This window comes from Diadema antillarum, unplaced genomic scaffold (assembly GCF_040938485.1).
Source record: "Diadema antillarum isolate AM-2024a unplaced genomic scaffold, OU_Dant_1.0 scf00000227, whole genome shotgun sequence".
Classification (NCBI taxonomy): domain Eukaryota; kingdom Metazoa; phylum Echinodermata; class Echinoidea; order Diadematoida; family Diadematidae; genus Diadema; species Diadema antillarum.
The window spans coordinates 77,859-103,958 of NW_027271116.1; the positions used below are offsets into that span (position 1 = coordinate 77,859).

The following is a 26,100-nucleotide window of genomic DNA, read 5'->3' on the forward strand; positions in this document are numbered from 1 at the left end:
TAGGTTCCCCGAAAGAAAATCAAACACAGACTGTTACACTCACACACACACTCTGCACGCACGCAAGTGCACCTGGACAAGCGTGCGTGCGTACACACACACACAGCAAGGAGAAGAGAATGAGAGAGAGGAAAAGGAGAAAACACCAACAAAAACCGTCATAGGGACAGCAGCCTATTAATGACAGTACCTGCAGATGCAAGAGGAAAGAAATATGAAAGAAAAGAATTAAGAATAAAACCAGTATCTAATTCTAAATCAGTATCAATAATTTCAAATCATCTGCTAAAATCACATTAATTCATATTATCAGCAGAGTATGGCAAAAGAAGTTTATTTTTAAGCTTACGTTTGAATGAATACCAACCGGGAGTTCGTCGTATTTCGCTACCTAAAGAATTCCAAAATTTGGGGCCATTGTAAATAAAAGTGTTCTGTAATTTTCGTAATCTAGATTTCAGTATACTAAACATATCACTCTGTCGTGTTGGATATCTATGCATTTCTTTATTTTTCTTAAATAGAAACCCCAAAACTTGAGGCAAAACACAATTATTCAAATTATACATAAAAATTCCTAATTTCATTAAATGAAATCATGTATTTTCATAATTTTACTATCTAAGAAAAGTGGTTCAGTATGGGCCTATAAATTACATCCATAAATGCATCTTAAAACTCTTTTTTTTTGAGTAAGCAATAACTTATCAATATTCATCCTAGCTGAGCTTCCCCATGCTAATATTCCATAATTCAAATATGGCAAAATCATAATTGGATATAACATCAAAAGTATTTGAATTGGAAAAAAAATTGTTTTAATTCAAATATAACACCTTCATTTCTTGAAATCAGTTCATTCAAACGAACAACATGAATGTTCCAATTCAAATGATTGTTGGCAATTAAAAGCCTCTAGAATTTTGTTTAATGTACACGACGTATATGTTGATTAAAGGCAATTTGTCCAGAAAAAGTTTCTGAAGAATTACTGAATAGCATGTAATGACATTTTTGTATATTCCACGATAATTTATTCACTTGAATCCAATTGTTTAACAAACACAATTCTTTATTAACAGTTTCAAAAAGTATTTGGGGGTCTTTATTTTGGGGGTCTTTTTGAGAACAACTTGGTGAGAACAAGCAGGAATCAACGATTTATTCTTTGTAGATTTTTAGATAGATGAATTCTGTGGAGTAATCTCATTGGGAGATGTTCGATATTAAAACAACAACAACACATAATTCAATGCTTCAAGTGCTTTGGTCTACTCTTCCTTTGTTTTCTTGTCTTCCTTTTATATGACCGTTGCCGTGCTACTAGTCAATTTCAACAGTATTTTGTTTTGTTTTTAAACAGTGCGCAAGTATATCAACAGCAATGCATGAATGTGAAATATATTATGGTGATGACCTTTAATAGTATTCACCGAAACATGGGAAATATTGTATGGATGATTAATCAATGATGTCAAAGATTTTATGATCATTACAAATGCGTATATGTATATATATATATATATATATATATATATATATATATATACACAATTCATAAGCATAGACCTGTATAAATTATGTAGATATAAGAATAATATATATATATATATATATATATATATATATATATATATTAACTTAACGTTATTCGTTACAATCTATACTGCATTCGGTTTTTGCCAGCCTTAGTAATCATTAATACAAATATGAGAAAAATCGGCTTGTAATTTCGAAACAGTAGAATGTGTATCAAAAGATGCATGCGTTTGAACACATTTACTTATTTCAGAGCGCGATAGTAACGTGTTGCATATGTCGAGTGACCACGCACACAAACAACACCAACAACAATTAAGACATGGATTGCCGCAAGAAGATGCTGAACTTTATATGATTTTCGACAAATAACCAAATAATAATCGATATCTATTTTCTCCGAATCACTTTAGCCGATTTTAATTACGTTATTAATGTGTTGACGCCTGGCAAATCAACTACAGGCCTACCTTGAAATGATTCACAAATAGGTATGAAAACGGATTGTTTCCATCAAATTGCGTCATTGTCTTCCTTTATCTTACATCATTCTCTTTCTCACTCTCTTTGTGACCTTCTGCTACTAATCTCTCTCTCTCTCTCTCTCCTTCTGTCACTATCTCTCTAAATATACTTGTTTTATACGTAGTGTTTTTTCTCCCTGTAGTTCTGTGTCCTTGTTTGTTTGTTTGTTTGTTTTATTTCCGTTCTAAAAATCAACATATTTCATACATAAAGGTCCAATGACGAAAGAAGAAAAATACATACGGAGGGTAGCCCATTTTCAGTAGTGACAATGACAGCCACTTCTTGACTTCCATGGGGCCCTGTTCACAGAAATATCATACAGTCAGGGACTGATAGTAGAATAAAATATACACAAACACAAATGGAACGGTACATACATTACTACATTATGACTACATCATATACCATTTTGTTACACATTGTTCAAAGGTTTGGAGCATGAAAAAAAATCAAATGGAAAAGAATTCGGTTTTATTTAAATTGAACTTAAAAATGGGTAAAGAGGAATTTTGACATATATCATTAGGTATGTTATTATACACTGCTGCAGCTCTGTATGAGAATGATCTCTTACAATAATTAGTTTTAGGCCGTGGTAACTGTAAATCGTTTTTTAGCTCCATCTCTCTTTATCTCTTTATCTGTCTGACCTGTCTTTCTGTCTGTCGTCTCTGTGTGTTTGGAAAGGAATAACATTCATGATAGCATTATCCGGAATTATGATGAGACCTGTCCAAAAGTGAATTTTATTTTACGTCTTACAGACAATGTTAGACCTGCAAATTAGAAATGGATGCAGCTCGCCCCCCCCCCCCACCCCCCACTTTAAAAAAAAAAAATCTATCTGCTGTTTGCGTGGGAAATGCTCATGTGCGGTGACTTTGCAATCTGCTTATTTTTTTCTTATCATGTATTCTCAGCTCCCCCCCCCCCACTCTCCCACGACCAATCAATTATTCCTATTTTCACATCAAACAGATGTGGAGATGTCCGCAAATAGCTTTATGTACTCACTCATTGAACGCTCTCTCGAATTGATGGCCAAAGGTGTTTGTTTGACTAAATAATGGCTCGTTCCTCGGGATTTCAAGATAACACTCCATTTTACGTTTCAATGAACCACTCCATAATTATATGCCCAAATCTATACCACGTATAGATTCAGTATATTTACAAATATTAGCAGAACACAGTAAAATTTCAGAAGTATCGGACAATTCGTTAACAGTATTTCAATTAATGTTGGTTAAATCTATGTGCTGCTGTTAATGGTGGATACAGCAGTTCGTGGTAGTATTCGTCTTTTTTTTCACACATTTTCAGTTTTAAGAGCACTTAACCTCTTTGAAAAGGTATGGGAATAATCACCATTGTGTCAGTGACAAGTTAATAGACGGACTGAACTTCTATCTCTTAAATTCTTTTGAAATTTTCTGATTCTGTTTGTATTGGACCTGTACTTTTACGTACATAGCATTTTAATAGGCAGAAAGTTTCGATACCCAGAAATTAAAAGTAAAGATAAAAATGTGTTCTGCTAACACGGATTATTCTTTCAATGAATACAAATCAATGGATTTGATGAACTCCCCTGTATGATATAACAAATCTCGTTGAAAGGACCTTTTATTGAGAAGAAATTGATTTTATATTTCAAGGAATATAACATTCTTCATAAATAATGTAACACGATCTTCTTTTCTGGAAAATTATTTCATTTCGTTGATGGGTTGGAGAAGTTGAAGTTGACATCCTTCCAGGCCCTAGGGAAGGCGTAAGATGATGGCACGAGGCGGACTCATTCAGATATTTATCAATCTCTCTTCATACTTTTTGAAATTATCTTTATATTGTTCTGTTAAAAAAAAAGATCCATAAGATTTCAAGTAAAAATAAATAAAAGAATGTTGTACAATCCAATACATACCTACTTTTGGCTCTAAATCGTATAACACCCAACCCATTTTATTGTACATGCTTTGGTCTTTAATGTATTGTTTTGCTTAGATATGACGTCTAGGATAGCATGCACATGTTTGTTTTTTCGAACATGATTTCAATTAATGTGATAACAACAGTCATCTACTGTATAGAATGTGATGCGTATGACGAGATAATATGATCAGTCAAAATACAATCGACCATACATACGTGTGCTTACTCACACACACACACACACGCACACACACACGCACACACACACACACACACACATGCATATGCTACATAAAACACTGCACAAAAAAACCACACTCACACTGTAAACACAATGCGAGCATACACACATACACACCCACATACACACCCACATACACACACCACACATATCCTTTTTAATCCATGTAAAAAATCGCACACACACACACACACACACACACAGCTATGAGCCTTGTCGTGTAACAATAACTGAAACATTACATAATAGCATGGATGGCTAGCTGGTATTACCATCCTTGATGTTGAGAATCGCACTTATAGTATTAAATGTATTCAAAGCGCTTAATTTGCTCGTACTGCACCTTGAGGAAGAATTAACCCTAAGTACAACGCACCTATATTGAGTCTGCTACTACTAAGCTGTGCGTAAATGTGTATTTGCGCTGGGTTGCCTGAGATTTTGTGAACCGATCCAGGAATTTGGCGCTGCAATCATTCCATTGTGAGGCAGATATCACTGGGATTGTACCCCCGCGTCTTCGGCACCAGCACTTTGGACCTGGCCATGATGAAGGAAAGCTTGAGTCTTCCTGCCCACAAACTTTTCCTGTATATCTTCTCTTACAATCTTTTAAAGGGCCCACGAAGCGGAAAAGTAGAGCTAATCCCTAAACAATCCTGGCAACAAGGACCACATTCGGATCTACAATAAGTGTGCAGAAAGAGTCAGGCCATCCAGGTAAGTACCGTGAATGGTGACGAGAAAGCTGCTAGAATGGAGAAAAAAAAACTTAAGCGGAGGGGGGGGGGGAGGATGAGAAAGAAAGGCACCAATACCCCGCCCTTGTCCGAGCTATGATGTCCATGTGGCACAGACAGACGAGGCAAACATCAGAAAGGCATCGGCACACAAAAACACCGAAACGAAACGGGATTCGTGCGTTAACAAAAGCACCCAACTGAACCAGCGATGCCACGTATACCATTGGAAGTACCAAGATACTCGGTGCTGAAATACACGTTTATCGTATAATTGCACTCTTTTCACGAGCTTCATACAAGGAAACCGTGATATTTCCTCTTCCCTTCGACAATGCTGTATACGGATCCAGCTGCGGTAAGTAAAGACTCCCCACGTTTTAGAGAAAACGAGGTGCCTGTGAATGAACGTGATTCGTAGTCCGTATTCCACATTGGCAGTAATCGGGATGTATTCACGCTGTCTTTATCTCCTTTCAGAATAAATCAGTCGAGCGCGGTTCAGTAACGGTTTAAGTATGTTTTGGACTACTAAACTAGGGTTCCTGGGTTCAGTTTTCACTGCAGTGTGGTCATCCCTGGACCAGTGTGGAAAAAAAACAAAACTGAATTCCTGACGATGCTTTCATGTAATTGGTAGAGCCCACAGGAAAGGAGAAGTGATAACATTGCTAAGGCGCCTATATCAAGAGAGTGAATTATCCATTTTAGTGTCAATGGTGTTATATTTATCATTTTTCATTGTCATTATCATCACTTTCATTAATGCAATTATTTTTATCCTTTCGTTAAAATTCCCCACAATGGTATCTACTGAAGATGATAAACTGAAAGGGTTAATGGCCAATATGACATCCTGAAAATTACAACTGGTTCTGGTATTCTAATGAGTTTATTTTTGCTCAACGCGTGGGAATTAAAAAAAAAACAGTTTCAACTTCATACTCTTGCTAGAAACAAACAAAGAGAGAGTTCAGTCGTAAAGAAACATAATACATGTAGGGCCTATAGTCGAACTGTGTGTAAGCCTATACCCCTATCATTTTGCATGTTTTCATATACGGCACAATCGCAGAGCTCCCATACTAGAGCTGGAGATGACGTGATTACGTCACCACCCATCAACTGTCCGCTGCTATTTCTGCTGTTTATTACATATAGGAAAGTCAATTCCACTGATTTTCATCAACGTTTTATTGATCATGTCAAATCATGACCCCAAGCATTCATTATGCTGTGTTACATCTGACAGTAAGATGATTCTCGTTATAATAATTACATTTTACGGATAACTGTGCTTCTTCCTGAACTATCAAGGTGCGACACTCGTATAAAAACTATCTTGACAGTGTGTTTCTTCAAGTATTGTTCATTCGGTCTTTCATTTATTCATTCATTTTATTTCAGCACGGCACAAGCGTCATTCAGGGCCGGACGTTCTTCAGCTTGTCCGTGCACAGATGAAAAAGAAAGAAAGAAAAAGAAACAAAGATACAATATGATTTTACAATGTTATATAAAATGAGATGCGAAATCATAGACAAGGAATTAAGAGAAATTAAGAGAAAAAAAAAACCCCGATGAGTAAATGCAGCAATAATACAAGATTATGATGCGTAAATATCAATTGGGTAAACATAACTCTTCAATATAATCAGTGTAACATAGTTTGGTGTAATAATTGGAAATGTTAAAACGATTCCTTCTAACTAGTTATAACAGACAACAGCCGTAGAATCGGAGTGCAGCTTCTCTTGTATCATGCAATTTACGATTACATACTACGCTTCATTCTTTAACAAAGCACACGGCAGGGAGTTTAACAGTTAACCCGTTCTGTTGAAATATAGGCACACTAAGTACATAAGCATCTATGGCCATATAAACTGACAACCCTATAATTCTATACAGAGAATAACTGATGTGAATGAATCATATCAAAAATATAATTCAACCACGTATAAGAAGGTTATTGCATAAACACGAATGTTTTGGAAAGAATAAACCTACATTCTTGGAGCTTATTGTAGCTTCATGCTATAAATTAAAGGTCTGGTTTGGCTTTGAAGGGAACCTTGAGGGAATCTTGATGAATGAATCCTTTCTGTGTCTCAGATAATGACACCGGGTCACGCATTCTGCCCACACTGTATGCCAGATTCTCTGATTCTTTGCCTTAAATCTGTTTGGTCCTTTGAAAGGGATACCTGTACATTGTCGCACATGCCTCGATGGAGCCGGACCATAGTTCTTAAAAATAGGCGTGAGTATTATAAGACGTAGGGACAGGTTTATAGCAGCCAGCCAGCGAATAAACGGTATCACGACTGTGTACTTAGCTTCCGAAAGAATAATGAGTGTTACATAACATGCTTTTCATCAAGAGCAACGTTTGTTATCCTTTCGCGAATAACTTGCCCTCCTTGAAAAGGCAGCCTCGTCGTTTTGAGGATATTGTGCAGAATACACAAACCAAAGAACTGTGAACATGCTTTCTGGTTAGCATATCAACATAAATTATTCTTCAGGCATGCGATGTGCAAACTTAATGATGAGGAACTACACAAATACAATATAATCTGTCGCATTGTCCCGAAGTCCTCATGTCCATAATGTATTTTGTAGCTTACTGCAGCATAACAATTGCAATTTTGAGTTCATCGAAATCTCCATCGGAATAGCGAAGGTTATATTGTGGGGCTGCATGTGATGAGACTGGTCGGTTTGCGTCTTCTCGAAGGTGATGGGTTGTTTGCACATACCAGATTCACATGCTGTCTCCCCAAATTACCAAGCCTCTTTTTTTTTCTGTTTGTCTTCATCGTTCCTCTGTCCCTCTCCTTTTCTTTATGGCAGACACACACGTACACACACACACACACACACACACACACACACACACACACGCACACACACACACACTCACACATCCACGTTAATCGATCCAAGCTCATGTTTCCATGCGGTGGAGTCCACTAGGCAAGCGTGATTCGAAAAAAAAAGTTATGACAACGTAAATTATATCTTGTATATTGTATAATCTACTGCATATTTTTATGCATAATAACACTGAGTATGATTATAATATATTATGCATTTAATCATGCACGTGGGTTTTGTTACGTAGCATGGCGAGGCATGTGTGTGTTTCCACTATTACACGCAGTGTACTGAGTATTTTAGATGATAAACTTCACTCGTTTTATTCAATTCTTGCCAAAGGTTGATAATAGAAAAAAACTTTCCTCTTTGCTTATTGATTGTTTGTCGGCGATTTCGACCAACATCTGATATGGAATACAAAAAAAAAAAATCGTATATTATGCAAAAGTCACGTAGCGGCATTTCCGACAGTGTAGACAGTGAAATGCGGCTGATATAATTCTAGAAAGACAGGGGCAAGGGGATTCGGGTTCGCATAGGGCATTCCATTATGTATTATACACGGACTATACTCGCAAACCCGATCAAATCAAATCAAATCAAACCAAATCCAATCCAATCCAATCCAATCCAATCCAATCCAATCCAATCCAGTCCAATCCAATCCAATCCAATCCAATCCAATCCAATCCAGTCCAGTCCAATCCAATCCAATCCAATCCAATCCAATCCAATCCAATCCAATCCAATCCAATCCAATCCAATCCAATCCAATCCAATCAAATCAAATCACATGACCCGACCACATAACCGATTCGTTTTGAGGAGGTTAAGTATTGTATGCAAACGTAGATCCAATGAGGTATGTACTATCACATACCTCTTTGGTCGACAGGGAATAGTGATGGGTTGCGACAGCAGAACCGAAGGATGAGGGAGCATTGATGTTGAGGTACTGCAGAGAGAGATCGGTACCGTATGTTGCATAGCACTGTAAGCAGAATGACAACTTAAATACACGAAAGAAAAAGTATCCCTTCTCTTCATTCTTTTTTCCTCTCCCCACTCCAACCCAGCAATACGGTAATGATTGTCATTAGGAAATATATTGACATCATGAACTGACTCGAAATATATCCTTCAGGTTTATTCCAATGATAATTATGCAGGCGCCTATAATGATACTGATGCTGAATGATAATATTTGTGAAAGAGTTTTTAAGTCTATTTATGTTGAAAATATCTGATATGTGTTATGTTGAAAATAGATACTGAATGAATAGACACTGAAATAAATCATGATCTTGCTATATCTATCAGCTCCCGTCCATTTAGATTTTGCCGGGTCATTGACCTCCAGAGCACGTGACAAAGATGATAAAGGATTCCTCGCAGACCAAATGCGTCTTGAGCATTTCGCTGAGCCTCATCCTCCTCTCCGTCATGATCACCATCGAGACGCAGCGAAAGGCCAACGCCCTGGTCGAGTACAACGACGAACTGCAAGGGCGGTTGCAGGAGATCGCCAGGGAGAGGCGGTCGCTAGGCAACGAGATGCAATTGATATCGGACAAGTTCAAGGCCATCGTGGAGGAGAAGCAGGTGATGACGAACATGGTTCGGGAGAGGGGCGAGGACTTCGAACGGTATCGGGATGAGTGCGATGCCAGACGCAAAAAGCAGGAGGAGGAACTGAAAAAGGGCACTGATCAGTTGTCCGCCGAACTCGCAGAGAAAGCTCAGTTACAGGTATCTAATTTTATTTATTCATCATTATTTTTTTTAAATTTGGCATTCATATATAGATCATCTGGATGATTTTATTTTTGTTGCATTTATTCATTTATTTACTCATCTACCTTACTGGAGTAGAAGCTCATCTGTATTAGAAATTCAACTGTTAAACTTTTGATCTCAATACAATATAAGGTAAATATTTTGTATTGATATCAAAAGTTTAACACCAATTTCAGTTCACTACTCATCTACCTATTTATTCATATATCTATATCATTATACTCATATCTATTCATTCTGTCCTCCACATGATGCGCAAATCAGAAATGAATTAAATTTAGGTCCTTTAAAAACTTGATATGTTCCCATGTTGAGGACATCTCTTGTTTTTTTTTTTCAAGGTTTCTATCTCTTAATCTGGTATATTACACCGTAAATGGTGTTTCCACATGTTTTTCCTCCTTTTCGATGTTAAAAGTGAATCTTTTACACCGATTTTTTTATGCACTACATGTTCCAATTCAAATCATACACATACAATGTACACTGTAAAAACATCGGTGTTAGATTTAACACCACGGGTGTTAAATCTAACACCGATCAAACTTCAATAAAGGACCACACCCACAGGTGTTGAAAATGCACTGTGATGGTGTTGAATAGTGTTCACCTGACACTTCGTGGTGTTAATTTGACACTGTACCTGGTGTTATTTTGACACTGTACTGGTGTTAATTCAAAAATGACACCACATGGTGTTGATTTGATATTTGTTGGTGTTAATATCAATGGTTTAACACCCGTCCAGCTTCAATAAGAGACCACACCAGCTGGTGTTACTGTGGTTTAAATTTACTTTCACATTTTTTTTTTCAAAAATCTAATTTTAATTTAAAATTCTTGATTGTCTTGTTTAAATTAAAAATCAACAAGAAGTGCAGTTACTAAGAAACTCTTCAAAAAACAGTTTAGAATTTGGAAATGACACCCGGAGGTATTAATTTAACACCATAAATGAGCACCGAAAATTTAACACCAGCTCGGTGTTCACTATTTAACACCGGACTTTTTGCAGTGTAGAATATTGTTGGCAGCACATTGAAAAGAAAAGAGCGAACTACCGCTTCTATGTTACGGGGGGGGGGGTCTTTTCTGCCGTGAGAGTCTGCACTGTGGGGAAAACTTCTCGGCGGTGGCACACATGATTTGAGAGGAAAGCATTAATTTTTTTACTCCATCTATAACGGCTTGAGGTAAAAAATGTCAGCAGTAAACATGTAAATCGGTGAAAGTGTCAGGGAAATTAAAGCCAATGAAAAATGCAAGAGATAAAAATAATAGGGGGAATTTAAAGGGTACAAAACAAAACAACCTCGTTACCAATGGTACGTTCACTCAAACCAGTACACTGTTGACAAGTTTGTATAGAACCCCATTTCTGTTGGATATCACTTTTTGCGGAGACTCATAAGCAGCGTCACAAGGTATATGCTTGCAAAATCATGATTCAAACATAACCTTGTCTGCAATATCTAATGTCCTACAGTTATATAATATCAGCTGTCATGGTTTACTTGAATCACTTTTGTTTTATTTCGAGCTCATGTTCTTACCACTTCTTTTTCTAACCCAGGAAGTTCTTGCTGGTGTTCGTGGGGAGCTACGTGTATTGACAGAAGAAACAGAAGACATTAAGGCAACCAAAGCATCAATGGAGGGCAAGGCAGCCGAGTTACAGAACGAAAACAGCGAACTCAAAGGCCAAGTAGAAAGGGTATCTATCATATTCATTTTTACTTTAGCAGTTGTTTGTTCTTACAGTACATAAAATTACAGTGCTTTTATTCATTCGCATGCTCTTGTGTCTTTAGTGAACTTTTCACAGATCAGTTGGTTTATAGATATTGTTGTCACCTTCACGTTAGTCCTGAATCCGATGACTTCACTATATCGGTTTGAAAAATGGGTGTCATTGTATAGGGTGTATATCTTTCTACTTATCTCCTTATATGTATATGTATGTATATATATATATATATATATATATATATATGTGTGTGTGTGTGTGTGTGTGTGTTTGTATATATATTTATATATGTACAAACACACACACACACAAATATACATATAAATGTATATACATATATATATACATACATATATATTCAATATATATATATATGTATATACGTATATGTATATAATATATATATATATATATATTATATATATATATATATATATATATATTTATATATATATATATATAATGTATATACGTATATAATTATATAAATCAAGATTAGGCATAATAGCCGACCAAGTGACGGTAGGCAGCGCCCTTTATATTATAATACTGATGTCTGTATAGCGTTACTTCTAGTTTCCGCTTTTCCATCATTATTCAAAGTCTAAGGGCAATTCACTACATTATGACAAATTTTGATAACAAAACCCCAAGTTGATGCAAAATGCGGGCAAATAAAGTGTCATATAAAGAGATTCTTTGCGGAACTGCTGATTATACATATAATGAAGTATTATATGTCTATCATACTAGATTATCGGAACAATATACTACAACCGTCTGCCATGAAGATGTCGTCAAAGTTTTGATACAATTTATTTTTGCTTGATATTTTGCCCTGTTTAGCTACAACGGGACGCCATGTTGGCTGACTATAGCTAAAACTGTTAATCCGAAAGCTATCATCCGTGCAAGAATTTATATTTTTTTTTTATTGAAGTTGTCTATCTCTAATTTGGCTGTCACTTTGTTACGTGTTCTAGTAATAGTATTTTCTTATCTATATTCGAAAGTTGTATTGATGTATCTTTTTTTTTACAAAGATTGATGCCACATGTGTAATACGAGTTGATAATTGTCGAAATATATTCCATTCTCCCCGAATGTACAGTTAAACAGTGAGCTTAAAAGCGAACAAAGAAAGCTTCAAGAGGCACAGCAAACTTACGAGCAAGAGACGCAACAGCTACAGCAAGAGCTACAGCAACACAGAAATGAGCTGCAGCAATTGCTACAACAGCAACAGCAGCAGCAGCAGCAGCAACAGAGCCTGCCACAGCAACAACAGCCGCAACAACAAAATCTAGAACAACAGCAGGCGCAAATACAAGGTTCACAACAGCTGCAGCAACAAATTTCGCAACAGCAACCCGTGGGCCAAAGACGAGAAACTCAGCCCAGACCTGGGCGAACGGAACAACGTCCACTAGTAGTGGCTCAAGAGCATCAGCAGACTGGACAAGAAATGCAAGCGCAGGTAAAACAGGAACAACAGCAGCAACAACAGCAGCAACAACAACAGCAACAGCCCCAGCAAGACAGAATATCAACTGGACGACAGACTTAAAAGTACGGTGCACACTATGTGCACGTGGGCTTTCACAAAATATAGAGGAGTCAAACCAAATTAGGCCCTATAGACTTACCCAATAAAATGAGCTGTTTGTGACCGATGACACTGATACTCTGAACAATGTGCGCTTTGAAATTGTCAAACTTTCGTATTTCATTTCAGATGCTCACAAAAGGTCGATCATTCTATCAATTAGTTAAAGGTAACATGAACATTGTGTGGAATTGCAATTTGATAGTATATGTAGCCTACTTTCTTCTCCTTTATCAGGTGCAGTAGAAAGAAGAAATGCGAGAGTCTGAATTCGATGCTTACCTGCACTCCTTACAGCTCATTATGTTTTACGTCATCATGACTCATTCAATCAAAAGAATTTATTTTCCAACTTATTTGTTGTTGTTTTTTAATCAGAATGTGCCTTACTTCGGAGATGAAGGCAATAGCGCTGCCTTTTAGATGTTAAACAGTGCTTTTCAGTAAACTTGGCTAACGGTACACTATGCGAGGGCTCTACTTTAAAGATTATTGGAGTCATTTATTATACATATTTTGATGAACCTTCCCGACACAGAAACAAGTCAGTAAACAGAGTTACGTCATCAGGAATAGGAAGTGACGTCAGGCAATTGACCTGTCGAGTCCTACCAGTTCCTAGCTCAGTCTTTCTTTCGTGTTTATCTGCGACATAAGAACGTAATTTAATCCTATAGCTCTCAACTGTAACTTGGTGCATATGTGTGTATGTGTGTGTGTGTGTGTGTGTGTGTGTGTGTGTGCGTGTGAGCACTTACCATGGTGGAAAACGAGGACATTACACACGAACTTTGTGTGTGTATGTGTGTGTGTGTGTGTGATTATGTTTAGCTACACAGACCATGGGACCGTTTCATGAAACTTTTTGTTAGTGATTTACACTGACAACGTTCAAAACTACTGAAATCCTTGCGTCTGATTGGCTGATAGCAAATTTGTCGGTGAAAACATCCGACGAACTCGTTGATGAAACGTCCCCCCATGTCCACAATTCTAACGAAGCTAAGGATTTAAAAGCTATCACATACAGTGCATCTCAGTGTCTTCCTCATTCGCCGCTGTTTTGAACCATTTCCAGACTTGTCATGGCTTCTGTCTCAAACATCTGTTTTATCTTAACTAAATACGAAACCCTAAAAAGACCTCTAATTTGTTACGTAACTATGAAGATGGTAACATATCAATATAATATCACTTTAACTGTATCACACAGTATACTCTGTAGATGTTTTTATCATTGTCATCTTCAAGCAGTGTTAGCAGCCAAATTTTCATTTTGATTTCTCTTTAAATCCGTGCTTGGCCTCGTTACAAAAACAAACAAACAAACAAAAACAAAAAACAAATAAAACAAACAAACTAACGCCTATGAGCGGAATTGGCTGCACCATGATGAATTAACTCTTCCATTACCATAAACAACTTATGTGTAAGCCAAAATCAATGACACTTTGAGAAGAAATCCAGCGAGACTTATTCCAACGTCAGCTGAAATCAATGACTTAATCGAAATTCTTTTCCGTTGTACAAAATAATAGGAACCAAGCGCGTGACTTCGGACATGTACACAATGTGCCATAATTACATTTGTCTTTTCGGATTACATGTGTTTAATTCCTTGTGCATACAAAATATCAGATTAACACACATCAAGGACTCTTACGTCATTGTTTACTGAGAATATCTGTGAAGTTTTCGTTTTCATTTTATTGTCTTTGAGTAGCAAACTCCACTCCATTTTCATTTTTGTGTGTGTGTAATGTTGCCTCTGTCGAAATATTCACTGAGGCAGTATGCTAATGCTGTAATAGCCACGTCTTATGTCTTTACCTTTCCCCTTTCTAAAAGTATACTTTTTTTTTACCATCCCTGGTGTGATTACAAAGAAATCGTAGTAGAAGTTTGTGTCTTTCATTTACTTGTTATATCAATTCACTTTCATGAACTACGCAGAACAGTTGTGTATCTTCTTAATTCAACATGCATCAATTATGCTGTGTGCATTTTCTACTTTTCAATTGCATCAATGCCCGAAATTGCTTCATATTGTCCAATTAAAAGTACATTGTTATGAAAATCTGTTTCTGAACAGTTAGCATTTTAATGACAAAGATCGCATGTACTAATTGATTACCTGCTGCTATTCTTCCGTACGAGTAAATACATTTACTTGTTTTTAATTTCAATTATGTGATGTCCGGATGACAGTGTTGATTATTTATACATGTATAACAATATTTATCAAGACTAGCGATGGCAATAAATTACCATATATACATGTCTTTCAAGCACAACTGGACTTTTTTTCTTTTTTTTTTTTGGTTAAACTATATATACATTGTACAATGTTACGGGGTGTCATTCTTTGATCATGCATGGCATGATGAATGAAGGTGTTCTTTTTTAATTCTCCACAATGTAATAAGTTATTATATTGAACAACATACTACATTGTCAATATCGGTATGTAGTCGTCCCCCCACGCCCTAACACAGACACACACAAACACACACGCGCGCGTGCACAAACAAACCTCATCAAAGAACGTACAGTATTGAATTCACTATGACAGTTTCTGCTCATGATTTCCAGTTACGATATTGTTATTCAGTAGGTTTACAAATAATGCATATCTCACACGGTGTTAGAATTATCCACCCGATACAACTGTAGTAACTTTCGAACAGTCGGAAACACACAAGGCGAAACCGTGTACTTGCTTGACCTTTTGAAAACTGTTTGACAGTTTGAAAATTATGGAAGATGCATGGATAATTTATCAACATCCGATCTGGGCCTCATTTCATAAAACTTATCAGTGACAACTGCCACATTTTTATGACAAATTTGCTCTTAGCTAATCAGATGCAAGGATTTCAGTACTTACAATAACTATCACAACTTGTCACTGATCACAGGTTTTATGAAACGGAGCCCAGTAATGTGCATTATTTGTTTTATGAAATGGTGCAAGCCTGTAATATCATTTAAATCCTGTGGCAGAAATGTTCAAAAGATTCTCAGGGCCAAACAAAGTGAACCGCACACACACACACACACACACATCATTGCAATGCATTCATAACACACAGGCAATGCTGCTAAGAGAGTTTGGTTCAGGTGAGCTAAAAAGACTGCTACCTGATACATTGTAGCTCTTAGCCAATCATTTGATGACGATCTATACATTGTATCACCATTTCACAATGTACATAATTATCACACCTAAACACAAATTATTGTTTCACCTCAAAACAGCACTGGTACTAATGTCACAACATTACTTTACACATACACTTTTGCCAATATTCATCACTTTGATTTATTTCTGTGTCAAAATTAGCATCTTTACAGACAAGACAATGTCTCACTTTTAATTCAAGTCTATGAGCAAAGTAGCCAAGGTATGGCATGATATTTGTACAGAAAGGTATACACGTACTTCTACAACAAAGACATACATGTATACATGGATATGAACACATGTACAGTATTATTTTTGTATTCATGAATAACAAAGCGGAGGTTCTTCCTACTTAAATTTGCAGTATGAAAGGGGTCTAGAATCCCATTAGTATGCATTCTTGCAAACTACAGTAAAAGTGGAAATTTTCGCAGTATTGAAATTTTTTCGCATTTCGCGCAACGAGAAGCTAGCGCAAAAATAACAGCACGCGATTATTTTTGCGTGCCATATGTTCCAGTATTTGATGTCTTGATTCCGCGGAATTAAAAACATGCGACAGTCTTCTGGCACGGCCAAGCACGAAAAATTAGTCGTGCGAAAATATCCACTTTTGCAGTATACAAAGTAAACGGTAGGGCCACTGTGGTCTACTGTCTTCTCCCTATGACATCAAGCTTTTCACATTTTTAAGCCAGTTTGTCAAGGGAGCTACGCTAGAGCTGTATCCACAGTACTACACTTGGTGAGCTGGAATGCAAGCATGCGCTCACTGCAACATGAGCTTTATTTAGTGGGTCATTGAGAGTGGAGAGAGGTGTTTGCTCGTTATTTGCTGATAAACCTCCCTCATCTAGACTGAAGACAACTATAAGTGGTGACTGTTTTCTTTCAGTTCTAGTAAGGAGGATGAAGGAAAGAAATGAAACAACCAGTATGAATGCTAATCAAACTCCTATAACATCATTTTTGCATTCCTTCACTGGTTACAACAAAATGTTTGTTGGAAGGGGGAGGGAGGGGCTTATCTGGGGGAGGTAGGGAGATAAACTTATATGTCATAATGGTATGCACACATACTGTAAAGACAAAATAAAAATAGTTCAGTCTATGCTAAACTGAGATATCTTATCATGAAGTATCAATTTGGAGTACAATTTCTTGTGCATGAGGCAAAGCACACTGCAATTAACATTTATTTGACAGCATTTCTTTTTTCAAGAATGAGTACAGCAATCTAGTTTATCACATGGACTAGCAGTATGAAAACAACGTCCAGCACTCTACAGGATGATGAAAATGGATGCCCCCCCCCCCCCCCCCAAAAAAAAAAAAAAACTTGAATCAGAAAAATATAAGTAAATAGGAGAAGAGCTGGTTCTTTCTATGATAATAAAAGAAGAAGAGGGAGATAGGAAAAAACATTTTTTTTCTTTTTTTTTTTTTTTTGGGGGGGGGGGGGGGTGGCATGGGGTGGGACAGGATCTAAACCTCATAGAGATATTCCTGTTTAAGGTTGTTTTCTGGACCAGGAATGATTGTTGTTTTCATTTGTGTCCTAATCCTGAAATGACACTTGGTGTTAATATCAAAATATTGGTACGTATATCTTCTTTACAAAAACACAAGCAGGGAAAACAAGCACAATCTCTTATCTATGCTTTTATGATAAAAAATGCAAAAAAAAGGAAACAAATTGTATCATTAAAGTGAACTTACAACCTGTGAGGGTAATGGTGCCTCATTACTTTATCAATGAAGTTCAAAGATACATTACATCAATGGTAAAAAGTACATAGTTACAACACATCAGCGATGTGGTCAGGTTTTTCAGTCTGTTCTCCTACAGGATCACATCACCTGTGATCTTGGCGTAAGATCTATTTACACATCGTCTAGACGATCAACCATTGTTGTCACTTGGCTGCGTGGGTGGTACAGACCACTGAATTCTCCTTCCAGACAACACTGTGGGAGAAATGACAGTTGGGAAAACCTTCCACACCTGTGACACACATCATCTCAGCAGTAGCAGTTTGGCAAATCAGCGGTGGAAAGCACAGCCTAACAAAGGTCAAGAATGCGCCAGATATGCCGTCACACATGTTTGGTCTTCGCCACACCTCCTCAATCCAGCATCCACACCTTCAGTCGATGATCAGCTCGTCGCATCCCCAATCCTCAAAACTCCCGTCCGGCAAGTACCTGCGGATGATGATGGGTATCTTCCTGGCTCTGCCAAAGAAAATGTAACAGAAAGATGGATCACACATTACAATAAACTCCAACCATTTAACTGAGTCCACTAGAGTGTGTCATGACCAGCTGACACCAACGCTCATATACAGTACCAGTTAAGGAAAGAAAAAGAAATAAATTATTGGCACATGTGCAATAAATGAGTTGACAGCGAGACAACTTGTATCCGTCTAAACTCCCATTAGAAAGGCAAAATAGATACCCCAATCATGCATGTAGATACATCAATCATAAAGCATGTGCAATATGAACATGTCATGACCAGCTGACACCAATACTCAAACACTTGTTCAGGGGGGGGGGGGGGATGGAGGGGGGATAAACAATTGCCACATGTGCTATTGAGTTGACAGAGACAGCTTGTATCTGTCTATATTTCCCATTAGAAAGGCAAATGGGTATTCCCATAATGCATGCAATCATAAAGCATGCGCATAAATGCACTGACGAATACATTTTGCCGAATCAGTTCCCAACACACAGGCCCGAATTCACAAAGGTGGTACAAATGAAACCATGGTTTAAACCATGGACAAAAACCATGGCGCGCCAAGTGTCGCACGGAATATTTCGTTATGAAATTGGTCATTTCGTCGACATAATGACCCTTTCGTTAATAAAATTATCATTTCGTGGACTAAATGTTCATTCAGAACTACAAAATGTTGTCATTTCGTTACAAAATAATCATTTCATCAACGAAATGACCAATTTCATAACGAAATATTCCATGCAACACTTGGCGCTCCATGGTTTTTGTCCATGGTTTAAACCATGGTTTCATTTGTACCACCTTCGTGAATTCGGGCTATAATAGTCTGGTCAGTTGATCGGTCATGTAAGAATTAAAGAGAAAACTACAAATGTCGCTCCTGTGATTTGTAAGCTTCCACCATCTCGCACTGTTCTCCCAATAGGTCTATGGTACACTTTGACAATACATGTATGAGATGACTGTCATATGATTGGCCAGAAACTGAAATGACATGTTTGAAAGTATGATGCAAGTATTTGGCAATTTCTACATTTTCATTTGAACTCTGACCCTTGCCCTTTGACCCTAAGGTCAAGAACTTCCTTCATATAACTAGTAAAATATCATGTTTTAGGTTAAGTTATGCAAAGCACAACCCCTTTGCCAAAAAAAAGTCACTGTTGCAAGGTTATCAAAGGACAGCAATTCTTTAGTATGAAGGATATCACTTTATATCATTGGACTGATGCTTAAAAAAAAAAAAGAGGAAAAGGAATTTCAGTGGCAGATTCGGGTGGTGGGGGGGGGGGGGGGAGGCAGGTGCGCACACTGGGCGTCCATTCCCCATTCATTTTTTTTCTTTTTTACAAAAGAAATAAAAAGAAAAGAAAATGAGCACAGGGTCAACCCCTTTACATTTCTGAGTTGTGTTTTTCTGTTTTTAAAATACAAGTATGCCTGAAATTGCACAATGATTTCTGTTATGGCTTTTTTTTTTTCTGCTTGTCAGAAGATAAAACCCAGAAGGGGCACTAGAAATATAAACTGCACTCCCTTTACAGAATTCCTGGATCCACCACTGAATTTGGTGATGATTTACAAACAAACCAGACGGATACTTTGTCAGGTGATGAAATCATCCCCTCCTCAAAATTTGCATGATGTATTTGTGGTTTCTACTCGCTGCTTTGTGGAAACAGGAGAAACCTCAACACTTCTACAACTTTCTTATTTTGCATTCGATTATGATAAAAACCACCATCATTTTGTTTGTCTGCTTTGAATGAACTCTTACAGCCCATATCAAGCTGAGCTTTTTTTTTCAGAATATCTACGGTTATAACTATGGAGTATGATTCTGCGATAATCTTTTTAAAACGGTACACACTGAAAGCCTATGTCTCTGTAGAGTTAATCATTACAAGTATGCCATTTAGACTTTAATTACTGCGTAGCAGCTAGCTAACTGCCAACCCTGATTGAAAGCAGTCATATCTAAGCCAGACTTTTTTCTTTCATGGTTTCACCACGAACTGAAGTTTGGGAACCTGGGTATCTGTTCATCATTGCAGGTAGTTTTGAAATTTAGTACTTAAAAACAAAACAAAAAAAAAGACGGACAGGATTGATACATTAGAACCTGTACAATGTATACGGATGTATCAGATCTCTTTATATCAAGTCTCCTCATTCATAAGACATATTTTGGGGTGACTATTTCTTGTGAATGCTTTGCTGGAAATTTCTCTTCTTGATCCCCCCAAACCTAATCTCCAATCTCAACTTACTTGAGCTCTTTCATGGCAATCTGCAATGGATCAGTCTCACCTTCCAGTTCCACCATGACAGGAGCATTCATTCTGCAATTAAAGAACACCAACAAGACAGAATCGTGCTTTTAGTTCAGAGGCAATTGGTTGCCTGATAAAAGCTTTGCAAGTTTGGGGCTAGACTACACTGTAGCTGTCACATTGTGGAGTAGAAAGAGAAACTCCACTTAGTCAACTGAATCATAATACAGTGGACTCCCGTTATAACGAAGTCCTCGGGACCGGCAGTTTTCTTTTGTTATATCGAAATTTCCTTATAACCGAACAAATAAACAATAAAAACAGCTAATAATGTTGCGGCCTGAATTTTATTTCGTTGTAACCAGAATTTCGTTATAACTGTGTCGTTATAATGGGAGAGCACTGTATCGCATTTCAAGTAAGCGGCAAACTCATGCAAGCTGCGATTGTACCTCCACAATTATTCCCCCCCCCAAAAAAAAAAAATAAATAAAAATAAAAATAAAAATAAAAATAAATTAAATAAATAAATTGTCGGAGCACTTGTTTCATGGTATCACATTTTGACATCTTCTGAATTCATTTTTAGTAAATGCTGATTTGAGGAGGTATATGTCAAGTGGATGATAGTCTCTGACATGTGATCAATCACCACGACAACCTGATGAAGTCATCAAACATTAATATTTGCTAACATCAGTCAACAATTCTCTGATAACATCAGGGTTTTATGGTGTTTTTTTTTTAAGGTTACATATACTTTTAGTGATCATGCTAAAATAAAAAGGTTGATTTGGACAAGGTTATCTAATAAATGAAATAGATGTGATGGATAAGAAATACACTTTTTTTTGGGGGGGGGGGTGGGGTAAGAACACTCTCAACAAGAAAAATGCAGTGCCTTTCTTACCAATTACATACACATTGTACACTCAAAGTGTCCTTCCATCAACCACTGGGAAGATAGCTCTATGCCATAAACTACAGTATGTTACTTGACAGAAGAACAGCCTTGCACTAAAAGTAGACTACATTCAAATGCATCTTGTGGAAACTATCCCATGGTGCCTGAGCGAACAACACGATACTAACAACAGAAACAAAAACAAGAGCAACAACAACAAAACAATATAGAACTAATTCCTGTCAGGCCAACATAGGAACACTATTGCTACACAGGGCTCTGTTTAATAGTTGGAAGATGTCTCTTACGCTATCTGCAACGCTCTGGTACCCAGGACTCTGGCCCTCTCATACTTGGTCATGTAGGGCGTTGTGATGCGCTCAGTCTGCTGGACGGCCTCTCCAGCGGGCAGGACCTCAACATGGTCTCCGTCCTCCACCTCCTGCAAGGTTTACAGAGGAAAGTCTTTTAATAATTGCCCAGGAATCCCCTTTACACCAGCTCATTTGATGGAGATCCTGAAAATCTCACTTCAAAATGCACATCGCAAAGAATCTAATCATATCCCAGTATTTTCCTATAAATCCATAGATCATTTACTGTATTCTGTGCCGAAAGAAATGAAAAAAAAAATTGTCAAAGGTCAGACTTTTTTTTGTGTGTACTGAAATTAATTTAAGTAGTGAAGAAAAACCACACACAGTAAGATCAGGATTCCCACAAACAAAAGCAATTTAAGCATATTGGAAATATTAAAGATTTACATTGTCACTTATTTACCTGAACACTTCATATCGTACAGAAAATAAATTCCATAACAATGGTGGCTTCCATCGCAACTAGTCTGCCAAAGTTCATGATAAATTTATTGAAATCCACGACCATCTGCCTGCAGACAAACTTTAATGATATAGATTCTATGATTTTACTGAGGCTAAAACTAGTTTTAGCTCATGAATGGCCACAAGGAATGCCTACCTTGTACATTAATTAAACATTGCTCAGTCATTGCAAAGCATGGGAATAGGTAAAACATAAGGGACTCTGCTTCCTTAGCTTTCACAATGAAATGCACACCTATAGAATTTTGTTGCAAAATACATGTATGGGAAGTTATGAAACACATATGAAGATATCATAAGAACACTGTATCCAGTGGCAGATCCAGAGGGGGGCGAAGCCGGTGCACTCCCCCTTTATTTTTCGTTAAAAACAAAAGAAATAAAAAGAAGAAATGAAATGAAACCCCGAACTGGCACCAGAAATATAAGTTGCACCCCCCCCCCCCTCTTTACAGAATTCCTGGATCCACCCCTGGTATCACCTTGCATAGTAACATTGAAAGGAACTTTGTACTTGACAGCATAGCCGGTTTCATACTTGTGTTTTTCCATTCAGTGTAACTCAAAAGGTTTGTTGTTGTTATGGCAGTAGCGAGGATGAGCACTATGAGCACCCAGATCATCGCTATGGCAACTGCACTTGATGCCATTTGCACCACTTGCAAACATCTTCATGAATCAGACCCCAGATCATATGGAAGCAAATCATCAGAGATTGTGGAAAATAGGGAAGCTTGGAATGTATATACTTTTGTTACATCATCTCTGTCACTTGCAACATGTGATAAGACACGGCTACACACTAACCCATTTTTTCTACTGGTCTGACCTGCTTGTCAGGCCAGTAGGTGCCCATTTTTTCTATTTCTTACTGGTCCATTCCTGAAAAAGTTACTGGTCCCACAGTGATTTTTACTGGTCAGGGACTGTCAGACCAGTGCCAGTGTGCAGCATTGGATAAGATATGACTCAAATATTGATTTAAGTTGTATCATGCTGGCCTACCTTTCTCTTTTTTTTTTCTCTCTCTCTCTCAGAAAAAAAAAAGATCCTGAAGTAAACTTTGTTGGCATACTCTTTACCCTAATGGTACACATAACAAATCTCAGCTTGATGGCACAGAAGAAAGTTTGTCTTGCGATGTTGGCAAATTCATACCTCTTCATTTTGAAGACCATCCAAAGGCTCTTCTGCATCGTCAAAATCTTCGTCAAAGCTGGGAGATATGAGAAAGAAAGCAGTGATGGCATAGAACATAAATTACTTGGATTGTTCATTTAGCATAGTGATGACAGCAAGCCAAAACAACCAAAGCCAAAATAACCAAAGACAAAGTTATTTAATTTGTAGTTCAAAGTGGATTGGAGTTGATTGTGAAACCACCTACAGGTGTTCATGACTTACGGTGTACCGAATACACTGTTCTTTTTCTGAGATGGAGCTTTTAATAATCAGTGGTTTGACTGTAGATGGTGCAATGAAAGATCATCTACATGTAGGCCAGGTAAGGTCAAATTCCTACATTGATATACAGTAGAGGATAGAATTTACAGTAGGGGATCTACAACACATGATCTACATGTAGATCAGTTTTCTTACATTTCCATCCCATGGCCATGATCGATACTCACCATTCCATTGATTAACAAAACAAATTACTAATCAAACTCAAAGTGGTTATGGATGTACAGACAATTGTTTATGGAACTGGTGTGAAATAAATGTGGAAATCACATCAAAAACACTTCATGAAATGCACAAATTTTAACTCTTCAGCTGCTCTTGAGAAATGAACGAGGTGAATTCAGACTTCATGGATCATCTACTGTAAAAGTGGATATTTTCGCGCATTTCGCGCAACCAGAAACTAGCCCGAAAATAGAAGCACGTGATTATTTTTGCTTGCCATATGTTCCCGTACTTACTGCCTTGATTCCACGGAATTTAAACACGTGAAACTCTTACCGGGTCGAGCGCAAAAAATCAGTCTCGCGAAAATATCCACTTTTACAGCGCTAGAAATCTACAAGTAAATTCAAATCTAGCTAGCTAGCTAGGCCAGTTTATTGAATACCCGGGTAATTTACTTATATGATGTCACTCTCATCACAAAATGCTTCATGAGTTAATTATTTGTGTATCACTATCAATTCATTCAGAGCAATTTATAGATTTTTAGAGTAGAAAATTATAGACAGGATCTTGCTTACTGCCAAACTTAATCAGCAGACTTTTGTCGGATTTGCGAAGCTCAGTGTCGAACGGAAGTTTCAGCAAGGGGTTAGATTTCCAGTTCTAACCGACTAGAAAATTTCTAGTCTATAGCGATGCTGCTGAAAAGGCAAGAAGAGTTGATTTGCTCGATCTAAAACTAGTAAAACACTTAAACAGTAGGGTCGGGGGTACCACGTATCGACACCCTAAGGATCTGTAGCTTGTTTATTCTAAAAATATAATACAAATCCGCCTAATTCTTACCTCAAATATGCCATAAATACTGCAGTTTTGAATGTCGTGACCGTCTCGTTGATTATGAATCTCCGTTTTAAAATAGCGCAATTTTAGTGCGTGCGTTCCGTTTTCTTCGCGCAGCTAAAAAGGGAACCTTGCGATCGACACCCCCTCTCCTCCATAGGTATACACGTGAATTTCACAGCATAGGTATACACGTGAATTTCACAGGCCATAGGTAATACACGTGAATTTCACAGCCATGCGTCGTTACTGATCGGATGTGTAATTTTTAGCTTGGTTTGTTTGAGTTTGATTTTCGTTTCTTCGTTTTTATTGTTTTTATAGCTAATGACACTTAATCCCGCGCGTACTTTTTTGTTCTATACGCAAACAGCCATGATACGCAGGGTGTCGATGGGAAGGTGCCCTGTCGATAGGTGGTGCCCCAACCATACATGCAGCAGGGAGGCGTGTACGAGATAGACGTCTAACGTTACACGTACAAACTGTATGTGCGTTAGACCTCCCTGCCGAGCTGCCAGGCCTTGTCATTGGGCTCTGCATGCAGGTTGCTGTACAGCCTGAATGTAGGGCCAGGGCCTACTGTACTTTCAATACTGTGTGTGGTGTGTAGCTGTGCAGCGTGCCACACACACCTCACACAAAATTAAATACATGGGGCCATTCATTGTCACGCCATGTCGAAGTCACGCGTTTCGTACTTCGTAGAAAACTATGGCAGAAATACAATGTACATACGCCGAAACTTTACCTTTTTCTCTGATGTAAACACACGGGCATGCCAACACACGATTAAATAAGAAGTTACTCACTTGTCAATGTCTTCGTCATCTGCCATAGCTCTTTTTGTACATAAATGCAAGTGATGCAACGAACAACGCGCTGATCAACAATCTGCCAGTGCAAGTGATGTTGAAATTCAAATACTGGTACTGAATAAACGCCACCTACGTTCCGTGGTGCGGTGAAGAAAAAAAAAAATCTCTTTAGAGCTAGAGTGGAACTGTTTTTGTTTGTTGTTGTTCTTTTTTAATAATGATGATAATAATGATAATGATAATGATGATGATGATGATGATGATAATAATAATAATAATAATAATAATAATAATAATAATAATAATAATAATAATAATAATAATAATGTTATTATTG

At 37.5% G+C, this 26,100-nt stretch overlaps 2 protein-coding genes across 2 annotated transcripts; one reads left to right on the forward strand and one right to left on the reverse strand.

Annotated features, from left to right (window-relative positions):
* The first annotated feature begins 5,187 nt into the window (after positions 1–5,187).
* LOC139724757 (uncharacterized) lies at positions 5,188–13,951 on the forward strand. Its single transcript, XM_071635878.1, has 4 exons — positions 5,188–5,341; positions 9,187–9,615; positions 11,237–11,377; positions 12,522–13,951. The coding sequence occupies exons 2-4, from the start codon at positions 9,241–9,243 to the stop codon at positions 12,975–12,977; spliced, it is 972 nt and encodes a 323-aa protein (XP_071491979.1). The 5' UTR covers positions 5,188–5,341; positions 9,187–9,240; the 3' UTR covers positions 12,978–13,951.
* Positions 13,952–17,711: 3,760 nt separating this feature from the next.
* Positions 17,712–25,852, reverse strand: LOC139724758 (DNA-directed RNA polymerases I, II, and III subunit RPABC2-like). Its single transcript, XM_071635879.1, has 5 exons — positions 25,758–25,852; positions 23,629–23,686; positions 21,937–22,070; positions 20,722–20,793; positions 17,712–18,435 (listed from the first exon to the last, which is right to left on the reverse strand). The coding sequence occupies exons 1-5, from the start codon at positions 25,781–25,783 to the stop codon at positions 18,348–18,350; spliced, it is 378 nt and encodes a 125-aa protein (XP_071491980.1). The 5' UTR covers positions 25,784–25,852; the 3' UTR covers positions 17,712–18,347.
* Positions 25,853–26,100: the final 248 nt, after the last annotated feature.

Coding starts and splice junctions, on each gene's coding strand:
- LOC139724757 (XM_071635878.1), top strand. CDS start 9,241: ATGATAAAGGATTCCTCGCAGACCAAATGCGTCTTGAGCATTTCGCTG. Junction 9,616..11,236: donor CAGAGAAAGCTCAGTTACAG/GTATCTAATTTT, acceptor TTTCTAACCCAG/GAAGTTCTTGCTGGTGTTCG. Junction 11,378..12,521: donor TCAAAGGCCAAGTAGAAAGG/GTATCTATCATA, acceptor CCGAATGTACAG/TTAAACAGTGAGCTTAAAAG.
- LOC139724758 (XM_071635879.1), bottom strand. CDS start 25,783: ATGGCAGATGACGAAGACATTGACAA. Junction 20,794..21,936: donor ACCAGAGCGTTGCAGATAGC/GTAAGAGACATC, acceptor CTTTAATTGCAG/AATGAATGCTCCTGTCATGG. Junction 18,436..20,721: donor ATTGCCATGAAAGAGCTCAA/GTAAGTTGAGAT, acceptor TTTCTTTGGCAG/AGCCAGGAAGATACCCATCA.